The sequence below is a fragment of the Furipterus horrens genome, unplaced genomic scaffold (assembly GCF_987537825.1).
Source record: "Furipterus horrens unplaced genomic scaffold, mFurHor1.1.pri manual_scaffold_2, whole genome shotgun sequence".
Taxonomy (NCBI): domain Eukaryota; kingdom Metazoa; phylum Chordata; class Mammalia; order Chiroptera; family Furipteridae; genus Furipterus; species Furipterus horrens.
Window position 1 is genome coordinate 30,669,184 of NW_028327172.1, and position 16,060 is coordinate 30,685,243.

The 16,060-nt window shown below is 34.6% G+C and overlaps 1 protein-coding gene across 1 annotated transcript in view; it reads right to left on the reverse strand.

Moving 5' to 3' along the window:
• Nucleotides 1-16,060, reverse strand: part of PRMT3 (protein arginine methyltransferase 3) — a 106,121-nt gene that overhangs the window by 26,236 nt on the left and 63,825 nt on the right. Inside the window, exons 12-13 of the mRNA XM_090263159.1 lie at nt 13,542-13,729; nt 11,514-11,600 (exon numbers count right to left, since the gene is read on the reverse strand). Coding sequence (XP_090119285.1) covers nt 11,514-11,600; nt 13,542-13,729 — 275 coding nt within the window. The remainder of the gene's footprint in view (nt 1-11,513; nt 11,601-13,541; nt 13,730-16,060) is intronic.

The following is a 16,060-nucleotide window of genomic DNA, read 5'->3' on the forward strand; positions in this document are numbered from 1 at the left end:
AGTACTTTCATTCTAACATTTCAAAAATTGACACACCCTAGCTGTTCTACATTTCTTCCTAGCTATAATTTTACACATTCAATATTCACTGAAAGTTACCAATATTTTCACTTTACAAACCTCTTAAAGTATGATGTACATGCAGAAGTGTTATATTAAGTACCTATCATGATGAATTTTCAAAAAGAATACAGCTGTGAAACCAATACTCAAATCAAGAAACAGAATATTTAGCACGCTACTAATCCCTTATGCACTTAGCTATCCTAGGCACCTTCACCGCCAAAGGTATCTATCATACTATCCTGATTTCTTCTATTTCCAGCTTTAAGATATAACTGACATACAACATTGAGTAAATTTAAGGTGTACAAGTGTTGATTTCCTACACTTATATATTGAAAACGATTACCACCACATTGTTAGCTGACACCATCAGAATCACATAATTATCACATAATTTGTTGTTTTCACAAAAGTTTTGTAAAGAGAACACTTCAGATCTATTTTTAGCAACTTTCAAGTATATAATACTGTATTACCTATAATCACCATGGCATAAACTAAATCCTCAGAACTTATATAACTTACAAACTGAAGTTTGTACCCTTTGATCAAAGTCTCCCCATTTGCCTCAGCCACTGGTAACTACTATTTTACCTTTAGTTTCTGAAAGTTTGGCTTTTTTATATTCCACATATCATACAGTATTTGTCTTTCTTTGTCTGACTTATTTCATTCAGCATAATGCCTTCAAGGTCCATCCTTGTTGTCATAAATGGATTTCCTTCTTTTTATGGCTGAGTAGTATTTCACTGCATATATATGCTATGTCTTTATCTAGTCATCTGTAGACGGACACTTAGGTTGTCTCCGTATCTTGGCTATAATGCTACAATGAACATGGGAGTGCAGAAATCTCTTCAGGATGTTGTTTTAATTTCCTTTGGATATATATCCAGAGTGGGATTGCTAAATCATATGGTAGTTCTATATTTAATTTTTTGAGGAACCTCCATACTCTTTTCCAGAGTGGCTGCACCAATTTACAATTCCACCAACAGTGCACATGGGTTCTCTTTTCACCACATGCTCACCAACACTTGTTATGTCACTACCAGTATGATTTCTAAGAGCATAGATTAATTTTCACTATTATATACTTCAAATGAACAGCTGTTTTCACTGTTCAGGTAGAACGTCCAGGTATTATGCCTAGGCAGTGAGGATATGAAAATGAAACCAGGTATGGTGAGACTGCCCTTAAGGGTCTATAGGAATTTACAATTGAATAAAAGACACTGAACAAAAAGCATTAAGAGTATGGTGAGTGTTATTACAGGGAGTGCAGGAATATTCAATGGATATTAGAATCTACTCGGTAGGATTCAGGAAGGCTGCCCAGAGGAAGTTAACATTTAAACTGAGACCTAACAAATTAAGGAGCTAGTTTAGAGAATGGGGAAGTGTTACAGGACGGGGACTGTTGGGGTGAAAAAACAATGCAGTGAAGAATCTGGTTTCTGTACTGGTGGTCTACATAAAATATAGTGACCCCTTTGCTGAGAGCAACTATAAGAGCTAAAAAATATATTATATTATCCATTTGAACGTATCAGAGAGATAAATTAAGGCATTACCAAGCCAAGACTCAGAGAAGAAGGAAATCCAAACAATGAGACTGGCATTTGGGAATGCTTTTGCTGTACCGGCATTTACCAGTTCAGAGGAAGCAGCTAAAAGATTACTTATGCAGCCCTTTTGATGGCATCATTTGGGGAAGAATACAAAAATAGGGCTCTTATAATTCTCAGTCTAGCCCATCCCATATCCATGTGGTTGGATGCTGAATGAACAAATGAAGATGAGCAGAGAAAAGAATACTCAGACTGAACACTATAGCGCAGCCTCTGGGGACAGCCAGGGACATGTCAGTTGTTAAAGAAAAAGGTATTCTGTAATAGTTGTGTCATTGTCTTAGTGACCTAGAAATTAAAAACATGACTGTAAAACTAGGCAGAAAGTGAATGATTTTGCTTTGAGAAACAGCTGATTTGCATAAATGCAACATTTTGGAAAAAAGTCTCATTTCTCTAGTATATTAGATATTTAGGTATATGAATATGTCAAATAGTTTTCATTCACACTTTTGCCAATTAAAAAAAAAAGGCCAGTTCAATCCTGATGAAATAAGTAAATCCATCTATGAATTTAAACAATCCTAAACCCCCATAAGCAATGAATGAATTAAAAATAAACTTAACCCTTTCTTTAAGGCAAGATAGGAAAGTGAATGGTAATATTAATTGGATCATTTTATGAGCATTTTATATGTACTAAGAATAGTGGTAAATGCTTTTATGTATTATCTCCTTTAGCATCCAAAATAATACCCATAGAGATATGACACTAGTAGGTACTAGTGTCATATCACTACTTTTCACATAAATAATTTGAAGTTTGGAGAAATTAAACATCTTCACTAAAATCATACTGGTAAACTCAGCCCATTAGTTTTAAAAAGGTTTCAATCACAGTGCTATACTATCACTGTTTAAACTTTCCTCTTTGATCTTAAACAGTTTCAGAAAACTCCCTTTTATTTCAAAATTGGTCCTTTTCTCATTCAGTCTACTAAAAAAGAGAAAAATTGAGCTGTTTTTGGTAAATATTGTTATGAATCATCCGATATATATAAACAAAATTTATTTTTCCAATTCCTGACTCATCTTTTCCACAAGGACTAATCCTTCCTATGAATACATATACATTTACCAGACATCTGGAAACATCAGGTACTTCAGTCTTTAGAAGATCTGAATGCATATATTTACGATGATTTCTGCCAGAGCATAAGTCAAAGGGAATCTGAACTGGGAAGATTACTTCCTTACAGGTCATTACAGCAGGGAAAACTGCCTGAATCAAAGAGGAAAATACCTGGTCAAACTCATTTATTATCACAACCTAATAATTCTAATTGGCAGCCTCTGAGATAAGTTTAAGGAGAACTCCCCTGACAGCTCTAATCAAGAGTCTATTCCTATTGATTATTTGATAAAGCATTTTTATGCTTATTGCTATGCTTGAGATAAGTATTTCAGTCCTGCTTAAGTGTGATTGTTTCTCTCACAAATATTCTGACCCTTGGCATTGCTAATTTCAAGCATAACCCTATACCTATCCAGAATTACATTATGACTATACTGTAGCTTAAGAATTTCAACATTCCACTTAAATGTTAGAACAATCTGATATTCAAATCCTTTAATAATATAACTTAGTTGGAGTCTTCAGAATCAATATTAATGAATTTTTTAAAATGCAGATTCAGAGGGGCTTTTTACAGCATGGCTTTCAAAAGAGAATTGAGCATAGGAATCTCTACTGACTCTAAGGACAACTTATTTTATTCAACTTCAAGGTTCCTCATTTTGTGGACTCTTGCATTCTCTCTAAGTAGGTTTATATAACAGTTTAACAATACAGGTGATTCCTCTCACTATTCTACTGAATGAACACATATCTCAAAGTTAATATGAGGTGGGAAACATATATTTTTAAAAAAATAAAGATTTTGTTAATGCTATGTTTCCAAGGGAGAGTGTACAAAAGTAGATAGGATGGCAATTAAACACAGAAAATGGGTTGAAGAAATCCAGATTTTATAAAGGTTAAAATCCTCTGAAGTCCAGGTTAGAAGGCTAGACTCTCTGGTAGGGAAAAATGAAAAATAAGAGGGAATCAATTGGAAGTGTCCAAAATTTTATAGGCAATACATCTAAATCAAATCTAAAAAATATCAGAACTAGACAGAATCCCTTTGAACATGGGATTGAACATCCTTTTATTGTATAGTCATGTATTATGTAGAAGATAAGTCACATAAACCTCAGATAATCAAAATTACTCTGAAAAAATTCCTTTAATAAGGCTTCGAACCGCAGACTAACATCCCCCATGAAGTTCAATACAACCAGTTCTGGCAATGACACAAGTCACTGTTTCTTTGACTGGGCTTCAGATGAAGTAGACGCCATGTTGTATTACGAATATTATCTTTTTAGAGACAAGAATCACATGCAGTCCAGCAAGATGCTCATACTAGAGAAATACTTAGAAGTGGATCATAACTGAAAAGATGGCAGATGTGTTTGCCACCTCATCTGCCCCCCAAATGGGCATATACTCACTAAATAAAATGGAGGGTAGAATCACCTGCACTATTTAGACCATTATTCCTCTCAGACTCTTTTTCGTTTTTAATTATGTGAATAGTTAATTTGGACTGAGTTATATTTGCACACGATGCTACTCCATTGGACTCACTTTTTAATAAAAAGCTTGTAGGGCCCATTAATCTCAAGAAGCAGCAGAGGTTAAAAAATACATCCCAGTTCAAGAGCAATTTATGTAATGCTTTGTAAAACAGTGTTAGCTTATTTGGGGGTATTTTTAAAATATCCTTCTACAAAACATTCTTGATTCTACTGCATATATCCTACCTGGACCAAATATATCACAAATCTGACTTGATAAGCCAGGCCACAGAAGAGTATTCCAATTCCCTGCTGGCTATCAATACTTGCATTGTCTCAAAGGCATTTCAAATTCAACATATTAATAATCAAGTTTCTTCTGATCCTCACCTCTAAATCTGTTCTTCCAGATTTTGTTGTCATACAAGATAGCACCACCACATCAAATTGTAAAATCAAGAAACCTTGAAGTCACCACTGTTAACTCTTTCCCTCATGCCCATTACCTAATCTATCCTCAAGCCCTATCAATTTTATTACCTTCTACGAAGGTCTTGAGTAGGCCCACTTTTCTCCACCTCCACTAAAGCCACTTTTGTGTAAGTCATTGCTATTTCTCACCTGAACTACTATAATAGCCTATTCATTGGCTTCTCACATCCACTTTGGTCTCCTATTTGTTCTCCATATTGCAGCCATGATTCTTCCAAAGTACCTTTCAGATCACATCACTCTCTGCTTAAAAAACTTAAATTATTTCCCACTCATCTCAGAAAAAGACCAAATAGCATAAGGTGTTAAACATCTGGACAGTGTCCCACCTTCTTTAAACACTATGGTTTACACGTTCCAGCCATGCTGGGCTTCTTTTAATTCTTTACTCCTCAAGCTTCTGACCACCAGATATCCTTTGATTTTTGATGAATTTTTTAAATGAAATATCACAAAAATGCAAAAATACACAGAAATTTCTTTCAGCCAATATGACAACCATTGTATATTTTAAACTGTGTTACTGAAGTATCGTCGTCGGCAGCCGTCTGTCTCGAGAGACGATGGTGTAGCTTCTTAAGAGTCTTATCTGCACCGCCGAGAATGGCTGTGCAGTCCGACTCGGGAGTGACAGTGTCTCCTCCCGTGTTGAATCGACATCTTGCGATGACGCTGGAGTGTCCTCTCCAGTGAAGCTGAAGCTACAGAGCCTGGGCAGGGTGATATGGAGGGTCTGCTGTTGCCCATGCAGCAGACCCCCCCCTCTCTTCGCAGCTGAAGGGTCCAAGGGAAAGACGGAGTCAATACAGCTTGGCTTCAGGTGCGCCGCAGGAGTTGCCGGTGTTGACTACAACGTCAAACCGCCTTAGGGACTCCGGCTCCGGATTTTCTGTCGGGGTTTACTCCCTTAGCCTTTCCCCTGAAGAGGTATGCTGCAAGGCAGCGGAGGTTCTTTGGAGTCAGAGTTTTCCTTCTCTGATGTGCCCTGACTGGAAGATCGAACCAGCAACACTTAGCTCGCAGGCCGACGCTCAATCCACTGAGCCAAACCAGCCAGGGGGTACTGAAGTATACAAGTATAAAATTTGCAACACACGTGTAAAAGTGAGTAAATTGCTGATACAGCTCAGTGAACTTTTACAAAATGGACACTCAACTAGTACCCAGATCAATATAGAGACCATTCCCAAGACCCCAGAGCCTTTTGTTTTTCCCCCTCCAGTAATTAAGTCCTCCCACAAAAGGAAACCATTATTCTGATATTTATCACCATTTAATTTAGCTTGTTTAAAAAATTTTAATATAGAAACTTTTCTGTATTTCTTTTTGCTTTTTAAATGAATATTACGTTCATGAAATTCATTTATGTTGTAGAATATAATGAAGAACATCTTTTTCATTGATGTACACTACTCCATAAATACATCATTATTTATCCACTCTACTATTGATGAATGTTTTGCTTGTTTCCAGTTTCGGGGTTGCAATGGACATTCTTTTTCATGTCTTTTTGGTAAACATATGAACCCTTTTCTATTGTTCAAAGACTTAAGTGAGATGGTTAAGACACAGGGCAAGCATGTGGTCAGCTTTGGCAGCTAGAGCAGGGAGCTCAGTTGTATAGAAATAGCTTATCTCAATGCAGTACCTTTGTCTCATCACTCTTATGCATTTCTTACCAGTATGATTCTTAAAAAAAAATTCACTGTGAAAAATTTCAAACATAGATGCAAGTATAAAATCTCTGAGTACCTACCACTTATATTCAACAGTTAACCAGTATTTTACACATTTACTTCATCTATTCCCCCCACCTTCTGCTGAGCTATTTTGAAGCGATGCCTTACATGTAACTTCTCTATAAACTTCAGTTTACATTGCTAAAAAGTATGGACATTTTCTATACAGCTACGATGCTTTTACCAAATGGAATAAAATTCTCAGTAACTCTGGTTTATCCAATATCCATAAGGTGAATTCTTATGTCTCCCCATTAATGCCTCATGAATAGAAGAACTGTCTGTCTTGTTACTATACTCCCAATGACTTGCAGCTATTAGCACATACTACAACTCAAAAAACAGTTCCTGGGAATAAATGAAGAGATTTAAGAATTCCACCACCATCTAAGCCTAACTACAAAGGGTCAGGTTTCAGAGAAAAGAAGAAAGTTCAAGATCATACTCTAGCTCATATGATCATACATACAAGGAGAAACCTAAAACTGACTGTATAGGTAGAATCACATAATTAGAATGCTCTCCCCCCTCAAGACATAAAATTGACTTAATGAAGCCTATTAAAATATATACCAGATGTCCCACTAAAATCTATGATGCAACTTCAAGACAAGTCTTACTATTTCTAAGCGGCACAGATGTGTTTTAATAATTAGTTTCTTTAGCTGATTAACTTTGCAAGGTCAAAATTAGGTCAATTTACACCCAAACTACTAAGAACTGATTTAATACTCAACAATAAGTTTGGAATTAGTAGGTTTCTACTGACAGAGATTTTCCAAAAGCATTGAAAAAAGATTTAAAGAACACTATTGCAAAGAAATAGGTTCATCTTGATGTTTTCTTAAGCCATTAGAAAAATTTAAAACTTAATTAAAAAGTAAAATGAAAACAAAGGGTACTATGAGTAAGGAATCACTAAACTTTGAATTGTAAACACTTAAAAAGTTTCTTTTAATAACATCTGCATTAGCTTTAGATAACAGTAACTCAAAACATATTTTTACTCCATCCAAAGATAAATTTATATTTTGAGCATTTATCATGTACATGTATCTTTTGAAAAAAAAGGAAAAAACAAAATGAGAACTGAGAGGCAACATATAATTTATTACTGGCTCACTGATAACTTGTTTACTTTTATTTTTCCTAACTTTAAAAAAGGCTTCCATTTCTAGTTAGTATGTAGAGGTTTGCAAAAGACCACCATTCTGATGTAACACAAAGACAACACTGGATAAATTAAACAATCCTATTTTTTATTAAAACCACTGATGAACCTTAGAAGCAAAGGAATCTAAATAAACTATTTCCAGAGAGGGATGAGCCCTTCTCAGTTAAGCAGACAGAAAGAGTGGGATCAAAAAGCCAGAATCACAGGAACTTTGCTGGAACAAGGAGAACCCAGTCAATTTTGAGTGGCCAGATCTGGGCTAGAATGGTGCACAATTATTTAGAGAAGCCTGAAAGGGAGTGCTGGTCCTCTCTGCAAACCAAGAATGTGGATGAAGCTGGAGGCTGTGCTCCAAAGCAGAAAGAGAGGTTTTCTTTCAGTGCTTAGATACGAAAGCCAAAATCATCCGCAACTACACAGTTCACCACCACCGTTAACATCACATTGCTATTCAATCCTGTTATTCCAGAAACTCTTGTCCAAGAAGATGAGATTCTTTGTTTCAGGCACCTCAAGAAAACCTATTTATATGAACAAGAGATTTTTCAACCAATCCTGAGAGTAAATGCTTCTTCTCAAGAACAGATGACTCGACTAGACTGTTTATTCTTCAAGATTCACTCTGAAACCCAACCCTCAGAAACCCAACCTTCACAGGGCCCAACAATTCTCAGCTAGATAATGCACCGTGCCAAATCCAGACCAGGACCTTTCCTCTTCCTCCAACCCCTTGCTCCAGATTGAGAGACCCACTGAAAAGCAGTTCTTCCAAACCTCATAAAATCTTGATTTTGTCTTCCTCCCTAAAATCAGCTTTATTTTGATGGTCTTTCCAGGAAACTGGCAAGAAAAAGTGGCCTAACCCTGAGCTCAAGACACTGGAGATGAACAGTGAGACAAAGCCCTGACCAAACTCAACTCCGCATTAGATAAAAGAAGAGCCCCTTCATCCGGCTACCTGACAGGTAGGTCAAGGCTCTCGTAGGGTAAAATATTACCTACTATGATCTATAATATTATTTTATATAATGTCTAGCATAAAATATAAATTATTTTATATTACCCATAAGTAAAAGAAAAAAGCAACAGAAGTGGACTCACAGATGGCTCAGGGAATTTGGAAATAGACCCTGAAAAAGGATTATAAATGTTAAGGAATTAAGATTTTTAAAAAATTGATCAAATTGGTTAAAAAATGATAACAAAATGAAAATGTAAGTTCTGGAACTAAAAAACGTAGTATTTAAAATAAAAATATTTATCGACTATCTTAACAGCAGAAAGGATAAAGATGAAGAAAAGAACAGTGAATTTAAAAACAGGTGAACTGAAATTATTACGAGGACTAAATGAAATAATGCTGTTAAAGTGATTCGCACATTGCCTGACATGCAAGTGTTCAATGACTGTAAGATATCACCATGGGAAGACAATTTATATTGACTAATTATTTGAAAGGATAATCTCTGACGAGTTAATGCTGAATCTGAATGTTAAGTACTAAAATTTATATCTTCAGTGCCTCACATGCATCCAATAATTATTGTTCTGAACTATACATTCCTCTCAAGGTCAGTTATAGAACTATGTCATTCAGCGGTAATCAGACATATACAAGTCCACTCCTGTGTCCTGCCCCCTCCTCCTAAACCCTGCTCCTGCCTCATTTCCAGAATTTTATATGAAAACCATTCAGGTGACTTGGAAATAAAAATGTGAACCTAAAAGGTTCTTTACAGATTCAAGAAAATAGTTTGCTTCTGATTCCTTTTTTGTATGGAACTTTGATCGTACAGGGACAAATAAATGCAGAAAGTACCTATTTGATATGTTACTCTTCAATACAAAAATTGTGATAATCTTTGAATTAAATACGCTTCACCAGGATTTTTTTCTTTTGTTGCTTTCTATTTTATTCTTTTAAATATGTAGACTAAAACTATGATCATTGAAGGATAAGTGCAATTTTTAACACAAAGCTGCTTCTACTCTATCCCAAATAATGGGACATAAAAAATGATTCCATATATATGTTATGGAACTCTACAGAATAACACTATTGTAGCTAAAACTACTTTTCAAGACTTATTGGTAACTAGGGTACAGCATATCCTAGCTTCAGCGAATATGCTAAGTAAGGGTAAGAAGAAACCAGACAGCCTGAGAAGGCCGGGGGCTGGGAACAGGATGGTTCTAAAGGGACTGTGAGTGGTGGCTACCACTTACCGAGTATGTTGGGGGCATTAGACTTTACAGAGGCAGCTTGGTAGCAGGCCAGGTCTAAGATGTGGTTCTAGAAGTTGTTTCTAGAAATTCAAAATATAGTCCCTTCCTTTAGCTCTCCCAATGTGTCTGAAAATTATCTTATTCTCTTTAGTAAATCCCTTTCTGTTTAAATAAGCTGATTTGGACTCTACTGTCTGAAACTAAGAATCCTGACCAACGCCCAGAAAATATAGAACATTTCAATGAAACTCAATAAACTCATCTGCCTATACCTATTTTAAAAACACACAACTATAAACAGTTTTTGAAGTCTTCACTACAGTTTTACATTTGTGAAGGTCACCAAAAGCAGATCTGAAGTATTGTTTAATAATACTGGTGATGACAATTCATTTCTATGTAAGAATTCTTTACAGATTAGTCAACTGCCATCAATCAGGGAGTCTTCTTTAATTCGTAAGGACTACTAATATCAAAACAGTAAGTTTAGAAGTTAAAGCCTGTACTCTGTAACTTCAATTGACCATATTATTTCAGTTACTGAGAGCAGAAGTAGAAAATCTCAGGAAAATTAAGGGGGAGGATGAAATTTTGCTTTTCATCAAATAAATAAATAAATGTGTGACCCAAAATTATAAATCTGAGATCTAGATATTTAACTTTTAAAAACTGCAAAACCAACTTCAACTAAAAGAATAACTTCTCAAAACATCAAAGCACATGCAAAACTCATTTCAATATAAAATAATTACTGGGTCAAAATAAACTGAAACAATTAAAGAAGCTGCAAAATCTTTTGTATGCTCATCTGAACACAATATCTAAAGGAATCAGGTTGAAGAGTCAAAGTTAACACAACTATACTCTTTCTCATAGTTTCTGACAATACAATTTTCAATAAAATTTTTAACTATTCAAGATATATATTTCTAAAACTATATAAATAATTTAAAAATATAATACTTGTATTAATACCACCTATGTAAATTCATACTTTAAGTAAAAGCCCACATTTTATTAACATTATGGGTCTCCTGGTAAAGACAAGTATTAATATATATTAATATATTTAGAAATTATTTAGGAAAAATTAATGTATTTTAATAACCTAACATTTCTAGTTACACTATAGGTGCTTTTACATATATTTTCTCATTAATCTCTGTAACCAGTCTTTTCAAGATAGAAGGAATTATTACCATTTTTCTTAAAGGAGTTGATTAGTCTGTGGTACAGAGTACCTAGGGAACTTGAACAAAGTAACAAACTATTAAGTGGCAGAACCAAACATGAATCCAGATCTAACTTTTCTTAAGCCTATTATACCAGGTTGATTTTTTTAAAAAGATAAATCATCAGTTTCTTTATTATTTTTCACACAAAAATATAAAAAATAATTATGCAAACAGGGTTTCCTAATACTTTCTCTTCTGAACTAAACTAACTTTTTTGAAGTCTACTGACCTATTAAAACGGATCTGTTCAATAGCATAACAAAGGCAAAGATAGACTGTCAAAGGCAATAATCTTTTTCATTTATCACAAGAGTGGTAATTAATTCATTAGCCTGACAATCAACTGCACTGCCAGTGAAATTTGTGAAAGTAGAATGAAATAGCTTACCGTGCACAAGGATGTCTCTGTGATATTCAGGGTAAAATCTGAAGAAAACTCCAAATCTGAGACAGATGTCGTATGGCAATCTATATGCTACCCATTAAACAAGAGTGGAAAAAATAATTTATTAAAAATAGTAAAACCAAAACAGATAAATACTTCCTTTTATGCAAAAAGGATTACTGTAAACCAATGTTTTGCTAACTTAAATCGTTTATACCCCACTTTTGGGAGTTTGCAAATTTAAGGGCTACTAGAACTATCATTTAGTTTTTCTTTAAATCAAATTAGTATTTTTTACTTGGACTTCTTCTGAGAATAGTATATATCAAATCATGGCTCTGATGTGCTAAAGATTTTTCTAAAATATGCTAAAATACTTTCAAATAAAAAATGTTTTCCTGTGTTCCAACTAAAATTTTGTATACCACTAGTGGTACACATCTGCTATAAATTTTGTGATAGCAGTCAATATTTTTATAGGAAATGCCAACTTGAAAACATATACTAATGAAAAGGACAAAGTGTTTTAGAATTCATTTTGTAACTGTATTCGAAGATGTTTGTTAGCAAAACCAACTATGAAGATTCAACTAAAACAAATGGCCAAATATCCTCCCCCCGCCCCCAATCTGTTCTGGTGCAAATCCTCTTCCATGTTACTGTGGAGTAGACAGAATCAGCTATAGCAGTGTGACCAGAGTATGCTATAAATGCTGTCAACGGCTGACTTTCTACCAGTAGACTGTAACACAGTGAACACAAATCATAACAGGACTATATACCTGAAGCATTACTCTACTGTAAATAGTTTGAGAAAGTTGAAAAGTTACAAAGTAGTTGCATTTTATTTGTAGTGGTACTGGAAACACAGAACAAACTGTATTTGCCTAAACAAACAAACAAATAAATAACTCATTAATGTTTTAAAAGAGAGAGCATATTTTTTTAAACATCTCCATTTTTCAGTTCCAAATTTTCTATTTCAATTGTTTACTCATAGCAGGTTTTTGGCATTTGAGCAAAGAGATCGCTAGAGAGAGAATTTAGCCCTCCCCTCCCCCACCACAAACCTCCTTTCTGCTCAGCCTTAGGGTTGAGTTGGCTATAACTGTACACTCCTACCCCTGAGCCAAAGAATCCTAATAAATCCTTTACTATCAGTACCAGAGCACTAAACAGTCCTATAATCATGAATCAGACTGTATTTTTTTTTTCCTTAAAAGCTGAATGCAATTTTAATCAGCTTGTTCTTGTGGAAAAACTTTACATGTTTATTAGTCTATGCTAATTTTAAATATTTTATCCATTTAAGGAAATTAATAAACATTTACTGAATATCTTCTTTGTGCAAAGAACAATTATTGATGCTATGAAAGTAACAGAGTGAGTAAAAAGAGAAGACAATGTTTGAACCAAAAACTAAACAGGCTATATTTATTTATCTAACCAAAACAGACAAATTGTTTTTTAAAAAAGTTAATATGCTATTATTCAACCCATGTAAATGTGACATAGCAAAATTCATAATAAAACTAAATATTTACAATGTAAAGAATAAGATATTAAAACACTAAAGAAATTAACTGAAAAATCTGAACACAGTAGGACTTTAGTTTCATGAAAAAATGATCTATAATTACTCTGAAAGGACTACAAGAAATTTGAGTACGAGAAGCTAAACTGTGTGGAATATAGGATACGAATGAATTATCTGGCTATAAAAGGTAGAATAAAAGCCAGGAGGTGGTGATGAAGCAGAAATGGCTTTTCACCTTCACTAAGTCAAAGTAAATGACTCAACCCCTAAGTATAAGGAACTTCAATATATGAAGGGAAGGGATTTCAAAGGGATGATACAGTTAACTAGTAAATATTAGACTTTAAATTGTTTTAGACTGATTAAAATAGGAATAATTACTGTTTGGAGGACCACATACAAAATCTATCTTAATTTCAAATACTAAACTCATAAATAAAAATTAAGAAAAGTGGCAATAGTGTTAAAGAGAATAAAATTGGTAAAATACCTACCTTAATACTACATGGGTCTGAAATAAGAGTCTTTGGATCTACAACTTCCACAACAGCTTCTGGAATAACTGCTTTCTTCATGCAGGACATGTTGAAGCCATAAACGTCATCCCAGAAAGCAATTCTATCTGCATGTTTATCCACATCACTTACTGCCACAAGGCTGATAGTGCAAATATCAGGGTAGACTGTAAGAAATAAAATACCCAGCAATTTAGCATTATCTCCCTTTACTACAAAATGAAATTTTTAAAGACTAAATATAAATACCAAATCCATCAGTATGAATTACGAGTAACTGATTACTACCAATAGAGGATATATGAAGGTGTAAATAAAGGAAAATAACCAAGTTCAATCTTTTAAAAAATCTTTAAGAAAAAAATATTTTCATTATTATGATGGTAAAATTAAAATAAGGATTTCACTGACGGGTTGCTATTAAAATAATTAAAAGAGGATGGCATAATTAGATAATCCTGAAATGAACATATTTATTAATATTAAACTTATGTTGACTTCGATAAGGTACTAGATCTTTATATATTCCTCTGAAACATGCAGAAAGAGACAAACCATTTAAAAAGATTATGTGACATGTAAAAAATATGAGATGGAATGTTATAGTTGTGTAGAAGACCAGTTCATATGACCACCTCTTATTTATTATAAAAGAGAAGTAAAAATGAGCATCAAGTATGTGCCAGGTAACTTATTCTAATTTATGGAATATGTCCCTACTCTTAAGACACTTATTTTAGACATTTTTTTGACAAATAAATGGGCAATTATATGTGAGGTTATAAATACTAAGAAGGAGGAATTATAAGGTACTAAGGGAGTTCACAGAAATAGCTAATTCAGATATGGCTTACAGAAAGAGAACAGGGGTATTCTGTAAGATAAGAACTAAAGACCAAGTAAGTTAGGGGTGGGTAGGAAAAGTGTTCCAGGTAGAGCGAGCAGAGTGCATATGTAGTCACAATTAACATACACTCCAATTTGAGAGAAACCGAGAGATATAAGGCTACAAAGGCAAGTAGGGATCAAAGAAACATGGCTAGGCAAATGACATTAGTAAACTGGATTTTATTCTAAGAATAATGGTAAGCCAATTTGGTTTTAGAAAGGCCTTCTGGAGTGCAACGTGGAGACTGAAAGGGAGTGTGTAAAACTAAGAGACAAAAGAAGAGATAAGTGTAATAATCCAGGTGATCGGAGGTAGCGATGGCTGTGGGACTGAAAGGAGGACTTCTTCAAGGGTTACTGAAGACTGTAAGACTGGCTGGCTGTGGAGCTGAGGAAGTGGGAAGAGTCAAGAATGAGTTTTTAGCTTTAGCAACTGGGCAGAGTGTGGTACTAACCATTATAACAGGGAGTAAATAAGGGCAGATTCAAGAGGCACATGAGAATTTAATGCTTATGAGGCAAATGTGTAAAAATATGCAATCAACAGCTGAATATGCAGGTCTGAAATTCAAGAGATGATCTGGGTTCAAGATATAAGTTTAGGACCATAAGCATGTAAATGGAAATGTAAGTGTTGGGAGCTCATGAGATTACCCAAGGAGAGTACATGATGAGCAACAGAATGTAAGAGCTGTGCAGAAGAAAAGGATGCTGAGAAGAAATGGCTGAGAGGCTAGGGCCACAGAAGGAAGAAGAAAACCCAGAGTGTTAAGAGTGATAAGGGAAGAGGGTGATTCAGGAAGAAACTCTCCTCTAATAATAAGTCTTTATAACAAAAATTTTAAAGTAATACTGACTTTTGACTAACAAAATTAACTCTGTCCTTCAAATATACCCACATTTATCATAAATTAAAATATAAATGACATTTTCCTCTTCCAACAAATTAAAAGCAAGTACATATTACCAAAGAAATGCACAGAAGAAATAATTTCATAGACTATTAGCTAGCCTTCAAACTTAAATGGTAGAGAAATAACTCTCACCTTTCCCCAAACTTTGTTTCTATCCACAGCCCTAGGAATTTTATTATTCAATGGCAGCAGCACCAAATTATCTTCCAAATAAAGCCCATGATAAGATCTGCTGGCATCAAAGCAATTGCTTCTTCCTCACCTGACAGGTGAGATACTCAGAAAAAATACTTGGTGCTTGGCCACTAATGAGAGGTTTCTCTAGTCCTCCCTACAGGGTGAGGCAGATGTTGAGAGCTGCACTTGGGCTAGAGTCTACTGCCTTGTAAATTCAGGTACTTCCCTCTGCTTCCTCTACAGATGTGGTGACCTTCTTGCCTGTGCTGAAATTCCTGGTTGATACAAATTCTTCAAAGTAACTGATTTGTTATTGAAAATGCTAACCCAGCAAGAATATCACCTACAGGAAAACATGTTTAATTTCTTAAATCAGATCCTTAAGATGAGAAACACTGAAGAAGCAGAAATCTGAAGCAACCTGATACATTTGCAAAATTCTTTAAGCATCCTATGTGGGACTTAGTATGACAATCACAGAGGCTTTCCCACATAATGCCCTGCAATCTCATCTTTAAA